This window comes from Gigantopelta aegis, chromosome 2 (assembly GCF_016097555.1).
Source record: "Gigantopelta aegis isolate Gae_Host chromosome 2, Gae_host_genome, whole genome shotgun sequence".
Classification (NCBI taxonomy): domain Eukaryota; kingdom Metazoa; phylum Mollusca; class Gastropoda; order Neomphalida; family Peltospiridae; genus Gigantopelta; species Gigantopelta aegis.
Genome location: NC_054700.1, coordinates 21,072,130 through 21,079,672, shown reverse-complemented (window position 1 = coordinate 21,079,672; position 7,543 = coordinate 21,072,130). Strand labels below are relative to the sequence as shown.

The window sequence follows — 7,543 nt, the reverse complement described above, 5'->3', positions numbered from 1 at the left end:
TGTCAAACATTGGATAATTGTGACTTGTCGTCTTCAGAAGAAACCCACTACATTTTTCACATTCGCATCAAGGGTTAGTTTATATTCATTTTCTCGGACAGGACAACACGCACCACGGTCTTTAAAATACCAGTCGTGTAATGCAATGTAGTTCAGTGGCATTGATAAACAAGACTTCTAAACTGTTTGGGGGGAGGGGTCAAAGGAAAACATTAATTATTTGACAAACAATTGGGTCCCCTGGGCCCTCCATAAATCCCCGTCTGCTGTATACTTGTATCCAGGAATATTTGGCTACATTTTGTATGTAGGTCATTGCTTAATCAGCAGCATTTTGCAACTCCTTTATTTCTGTGTATGTCAAAAAAACAAACAAACCCAGCCTCGGTGGCGTCGTGGTTAGGCCATCGGTCTACATGTTGATAGGTACTGGGTTCGGATCCCAGTCGAGGCATGGGATTTTTAATCCAGATACGGACTCCAAACCCTGAGTGAGTGCTCCGCAAGGCTCAATGGGTAGGTGTAAACCACTTGCACCAACCAGTGATCCATAACTGGCTCAACAAAGGCCATGTTTTGTGCTATCCTGCCTGTGGGAAGCGCAAATAAAAGATCCCTTGCTGCTAATCGGAAAGAGTAGCCCATGTAGTGGCGACAGCGGGTTTCCTCTCAAAATCTGTGTGGTCCTTAACCATATGTCTGACGCCATATAACCGTAAATAAAATGTGTTGAGTGCGTCGTCAAATAAAACATTTCTTTCTTCTTTTTTTGTCAGTTTTATTATGTTTGCTTGCATACAAAATAAACTTCAGATTTTATTATACCTTTAGTTTTTTTTAGGTTTGTTTTAACGACTCCACTAGAGCACATTGATTTATTAATCATCGGCTATTGGGTGTCAAAAATATGGTAATTTTGACACAGTCACAGAGAGGAAACCCGCTACATTTTTCCATTAGTTTAGTTTATCTAAAGACAAGTGACACATAAATATTCCATATTGCATATACACAGGTCATTAACAACTGATGAACAGAAATAAGAAAACACATGGTTTTGTAAGCCAAGTTTAATTGATCAAAAGCGTAGTAATGTCTCTATAACAAACAATGATATAACGTGGAACTGAATATGAGTAACACGGTTAAATGTGGGACAGTGTAGACGATATAAGTGGTTACAATCACTATTACCTGTTACTGTTTATGTGGGTTAGTTTACTCCTCATTAATATATTACAAATATACAAAAGTAGTGACTACGATGGTAGAAAAAGATTCAAAACAAAATCTATCAAATTGAAAACTAGGGTATTTAGGAAAGAAAGAAAGAAAAGTTTTATTTAACGACGCACACAGCGCATTTTATTTACGGTTATGTGGCGTCAGACATAAGGTTAAGGACCACACAGATATTGAGAGAGGAAACCCGCTGTCGCCACTTCATGGGCTACTCTTTTTGATTAGCAGCAAGGGATCTTTTATATGCACCATCCCACAGAGAGGGTAGTACATACCACAGTCTTTGATATACCAGTCGTGGTGCACTGACTGGAACGAGAAATAGCCCAATGGGCCCACCGACGGGGATCGATCCCACACCGACCGCGCATCGTGCTAGCGCTGTACCGCTGGGCTACGTTGACGACGACAAGGGGGGTTTCCCGAATAATTTGTGGCTAAATATAGCATGGCTAAATATAGCATGGCCACTATCTTTGCTTTTTTCGTCAGTTCACCACAAAGAATTCAGGATAAACTTAGTGTGTAGAATGTGTACGCATAAAACAGTGACGTCACTAGTTAATGCGTGTGACACACTCAAGACCCCCCCCCCCGCCCCCCCCCAAAAATAAATAAATAAAAATAAAATAAAAGGTGTTTCTACTAGTAAATGGAATTATTTAGTTTTATCCTGCAACCACCGTTTCTATTGACAGATTATGATGACGAATAAAGCAATGATTATTATCCTGCTACAATCAAAATGGCTGGCCGAACTATTTGATTAGTTCCTAACGTGACCATTTGGTTTACCGTGAAACGCACAATTCAGTCTAACGGACAGTTTTCTGCTCGGTCTGACTGAACTCAGTCCGGCTACGAAACGACGTTCGCTTGTCTTATGCTCTGATCAGACTATTAACTGTCACAACGGAGTTGGGCAACTCGACGATAACATTGTCATTTCCACCGTTCCCAACTTGTGACTAATGTGTCGTAGGAGTTTTATGCGGCGAGAATCGAGTTGTAAGAGTTCTCAGACTAGCAACTGGACAATCGTAGAAGTCGTGAGATCTGCGAGTTGGTCAACTTCGTCCTGACAGTTGGTAGTCTAAGAATAGCATTACATCTACTGAATGAACCGAACGTTTGTATCAAACAACACATGTGCTTAGTCTAAATCTGAACGATCAAATATAATAAAATCGTATCTCTGTGCAATGAAGAGTTGCACATGTTTAGAATCATGGTTATATAAACTTGTATATTCAATAATTACATATGTGTGCAGGGGTAGGAATTTAATGTTTTACCACTATTAAAAAAAAAATAATAATAATAAAGAAACCACTTCCGTTTCACAGAAGTTTGTATTTACAAAATCTGGAAGAAATCAAAATTAGACAAACCTTTTGTTTTATATACAGTGGTTATCTTAACATAGCGCAATCTGCTGTCTCGACGAAACTTTTGCTGTCTCGTTTGCTTCAACCTTAATTGGATATAAGCACGAAAAGAAAGACGAGAAAAGGTGGCCAAGTAACCTTCACCATTGGACAAATAGGCTATAGAAGATATATACAATGGTGGACAAATAGGCTATAGAAGATATATACAATGGTGGACAAATAGGCTATAGAAGATATATACAATGGCAGACATATTCTGTGGAAATGGAATTAATCTTGTGTGTTTAAAACGATCTAAAGTGGAGAATTTTTTTGTTTGTTTGTTTTGTTTAATAACACCACTAGAGCACATTGATTTATTAATCATCGGCTATTGGATGTCAAACATATGGTCATTTTTGACAGTCATAGAGAGGAAACCCGCTACTTTTTTTTTCATTATTTTATTAGTAGCAAGGGATATTTTATATGCACCATCCCACAGACAGGATAGTACATACCACGGCCTTTGGTATACCAGTTGTGGTACACTGGCTGGAACGAGAAATAGCCCAATGGGTCCACCGACGGGGATCGATCCCAAACCGACCGCGCATCAAGCGAGCGCTCTACCACTGGGCTACGTCCCGCCCATAAAGCGCAGAAAGTGTATTAATTTGGTGTGGGACACAGTATTGTGAAAAACGGTTCACATTAATTTGGTGTGGGACACAGTATTGTGAAACACGGTTCACATTAATTTGGTGTGGGACACAGTATTGTGAAACACTGTTCACATTAATTTGGTGTTGGACACAGTATTGTGAAACACTGTTCACATTAATTTGGTGTGGGACACAGTATTGTGAAACACTGTTCACATTAATTTGGTGTGGGACACAGTATTGTGAAACACGGTTCACATTAATTTGGTGTGGGACACAGTATTGTGAAAAACGGTTCACATTAATTTGGTGTGGGACACAGTATTGTGAAACACTGTTCACATTAATTTGGTGTGGGACACAGTATTGTGAAACACTGTTCACATTAATTTGGTGTGGGACACAGTATTGTGAAACACTGTTCACATTAATTTGGTGTGGGACACAGTATTGTGAAACACTGTTCACATTAATTTGGTGTGGGACAGTATTGTGAAAAACGGTTTACATTAATTTGGTGTGGGACACAGTATTGTGAAACACTGTTCACATTAATTTGGTGTGGGACACAGTATTGTGAAACACTGTTCACATTAATTCGGTGGGATAGAGACTTTCGGTAGGCATATTGTACAAAGTTGAGTTGCTCAAGTAATTTATTTTTAATCAAATACATATTTTTTAATATTTGTTTTGCGAGGAGAATCAATCAAACAAACTATGAAATACCATTTCCGAGAACACTCGAACCCATATGCTCATTCAACAAAACTTTTTAAAGTTACTCTAGAACTGTTTCAGGCCAAATGATCATAGGTTTTGTTAAGCCAGAATAGTGTTCGAAAATGTCAAAACGGACTAGTCGCATGCAACTATTATGGACGTCTGGAATACCAGCAAATTGTAAGCGAAGTATCCTTTAGAAAACCATCATAGTGTATTGCCAGGATGTTTGAAAATTCAAGGCACTCCAAATGATGATGATCATAAACTTTTACTGATAGAATGTAATATTTTGGGTCGCAAGTATTAATGTATCTAGAAATTACTATTACAGGCTCAAAACAATGTTTTAGCTAAAACAATACAATCCATTATTCAGGATTTAAGTTGGAAGGAAGGAAATATTTTATTTAACGACGCACTCAACACATTTTATTTACGATTATATGGCGTCGAACATATGGCTAAGGTCCATACAGATATTGATAGAGGAAACTAGAATTAGTTGGTAACCAAACACATCCTGCAAACCATTAGAGATTATTACTAAATTACAAGGGCCCAATTTCACAAAACACCGTAGGTCTAGTTTTGCACGTAAACGTAAATCTGTGACAATTCTCATTATCATTAATAGTACAATAAATATATATTCTAATTCAACACATTTGTAAGAACGAATCTGATTGGATCTGCACTAAATATTTCAGGTGGTAAAATCACCGATATAACGGTCGCAAATTTTCTGGTAGAAATACGTCATAGGTTAGCAAAGACAAAGACAATTTTTGTAGCGATCATATTACGTACAGAAGTCGTTAAATACTGAGACGTTTTAATGTCAGAAATGAACACATTATTCTTTATTAGTCGTCATGTAATCACGAGAGCTGATTAAATATTCCATTCCAATATTTATTTACATGCTCATATACCACGAAGGTTTCAAGCATGTCTGTCCTGGGCATAATCTCTGGCCTTTGCCAGTGACTAGGTCCAGGACAGAAAAGGGTGGGGGATAAGTTTGAGGTGGGCAGATTTTGGAATAAGAATTTAGTTGTGTCCAGCGACTGCGCGGACCGACTAGTAGACACCGAAAATGGGCCGTGTTCTGACTGGCTGAATTTCGATTCCTTCGGGTCTAGCTAGAAAAAGCTAAAGCATACGGAGACTAACTGCACCTAACATCATGTCCGGACTAAGAATTTAAACCCAAAAATAAGTTTGACTGCTCGGCCAAAAAGGTTTTAAGGTGATTTGAGCAATTGAATGGGCGCCAAAGTAAATTGCGTTGGACTATTTATAAAAAAATAAACATAGAGATTTTGAAACTCGATCGAAAACGTTTAAAGTCCAACTAAGCCCAAAAAGGAGGATACCTGTCCTAGTTAAGGTTGGTTTCTCGGGGATCCTGGAGTTGCTCGGAGAGACGGCAGCTGGTCTTTTCGCTGGCGTAGAGCCTGTACAACCGTGGAGTAACCGGGGCCGCAGACTGCACTGAGCATCTTGTGAAGAGACCTGTTGTCTATCTTCCAAAACAAGACGCACTGTCTGTAGATCTGCTCCCTCCGATGGGTCACGATTACTCCCGGCGTACTTCCAAAGGCCTTATGATGGATTTCGTAGCTGCTGCCGTCCTCCATTGGCTTCCAGTCTATGTTGGCGTATCCTCCCCGCAGTTTTGTTGGTTGAGTGGTGTCCCCTTGCATGTATGGGTGGAGCTGATGTCGAAGTCCACCCAGGGCCAGGCTCCATTCGTCCTCGTCCTCGTCCTCGTCCTCGTCCTCTTGTAGGGGGACGGCTTCCGGCGGCGGCTTGGTCTTGGCTGGTTGGGTGGCCGGTGAAGTCGCCTTCCTTTTCACCGCCGGAGCAACAAGTCCATGTGGCGACTCGACGGGAGCGGTCGTTGTTGACCGCTGCACCGGAGTCGTCGTCTTGGGGGTGGAGGTCGAAGTCGGTGGTGGCACACTCGTTCTCTGGAACATCTTAATGTCCTGGGTGGTGTACGGCCGTTCCGGGGTTGCAGGGTCCGCATGCGGTTGCTTCCTCTCCGGAGGACTCGGTGGGGGCGGGGTGACAGAAGGGAGCGCCACTGGCGGTTGAGCCGCCAGCTTTGTCCCCCCCCCTGGGCCGTCCCTAGCACTGGTTTCTTCCTTCTTCTTCCTCTTCCGGTCCCCCCTTTCCTCTTCTGTGGAGGCGGGTCCCCGTACACCAAAGTCACGGTCGCCCGTGACCCGGTGTACGTGACGCGAAACTCCAACATGGAGCCGAAGCTGGCAATCAGTCCCCCCAGGTGGGGGGGGGGGGGGGGGTAGCTCGATAGTGCAGGTAGACACGTCCACCTTCATCGAAAGACAGCTGGAGAAAAAGCTGATTAAATATGTCAAATTAAACATCTATGTTCGAGCCACTAACTGTCCGACCACCCATCGTCTGTTAATGGGCTGCCTAATGACGTCACCAGCTGGGTTTTTTCAATTTACGGACATATATCGGTGGTTTTACTGTCGCAAATTTAGTTTTATTGGCAACGCAAATAGGAAAACACTGCTTGTCTGAAGTACACATATTTGTTTTCTTTTGTTCTCAGTAAGCCCCATCCATGATGTAGTTTTCTGCATAAAATAGATGTCAATCACATTGTCATGCAAACAGATGACCGGTATAACTGCTAGTCGCAGACGTAAACGTGCGGGCCGAATTTACAAACCCTTTTTATGTCTTACACGCGTGCAACTACATACATTTACAATGCTTAAACACCTGTTTATGTCTTACACGCGTGCAACTACATACATTTACGATGCTTAAACACCTGTTTATGTCTTACACGCGTGCAACTACATACATTTACAATGCTTAAACACCTGTTTATGTCTTACAAGCGTGCAACTACATACATTTACAATGCTTAAACACCTGTTTATGTCTTACACGCGTGCAACTACATACATTTACAATGCTTAAACACCTGTTTATGTCTTACACGCGTGCAACTACATACATTTACAATGCTTAAACACCTGTTTATGTCTTACACGCGTGCAACTACATACATTTACAATGCTTAAACACCTGTTTATGTCTTACACGCGTGCAACTACATACATTTACAATGCTTAAACACCTGTTTATGTCTTACACGCGTACAACTACATACATTTACAATGCTTAAACACCTGTTTATGTCTTACACACGTGCAACTACATACATTTACAATGCTTAAACACCTGTTTATGTCTTACACACGTGCAACTACATACATTTACAATGCTTAAACACCTGTTTATGTCTTACACACGTGCAACTACATACATTTACAATGCTTAAACACCTGTTTATGTCTTACACGCGTGCAACTACATACATTTACAATGCTTAAACACCTGTTTATGTCTTACACGCGTGCAACTACATACATTTACAATGCTTAAACAGGCTTCGTAAATTCCGCCCAGCGATGTTTTGTGAAATTGGCTCCAGAATCTGAACTAAATGTAGTATGCTGTAATAACAGCGAATATCAGGGCCAGTGTATTTGT

General features: G+C 41.0%; 1 protein-coding gene across 1 annotated transcript in view; it reads right to left on the bottom strand.

Annotated features, from left to right (window-relative positions):
* Positions 1-7,362: 7,362 nt before the first annotated feature.
* The window catches only part of LOC121382640 (D-alanyl-D-alanine-carboxypeptidase/endopeptidase AmpH-like), an 18,705-nt gene continuing 18,524 nt past the window's right edge, over positions 7,363-7,543 (bottom strand). Inside the window, exon 4 of the mRNA XM_041512175.1 lies at positions 7,363-7,543. This exon is cut by the window's right edge and continues 599 nt beyond it. Within this exon, the coding sequence (XP_041368109.1) occupies positions 7,493-7,543 (51 nt within the window). The 3' untranslated portion in view covers positions 7,363-7,492.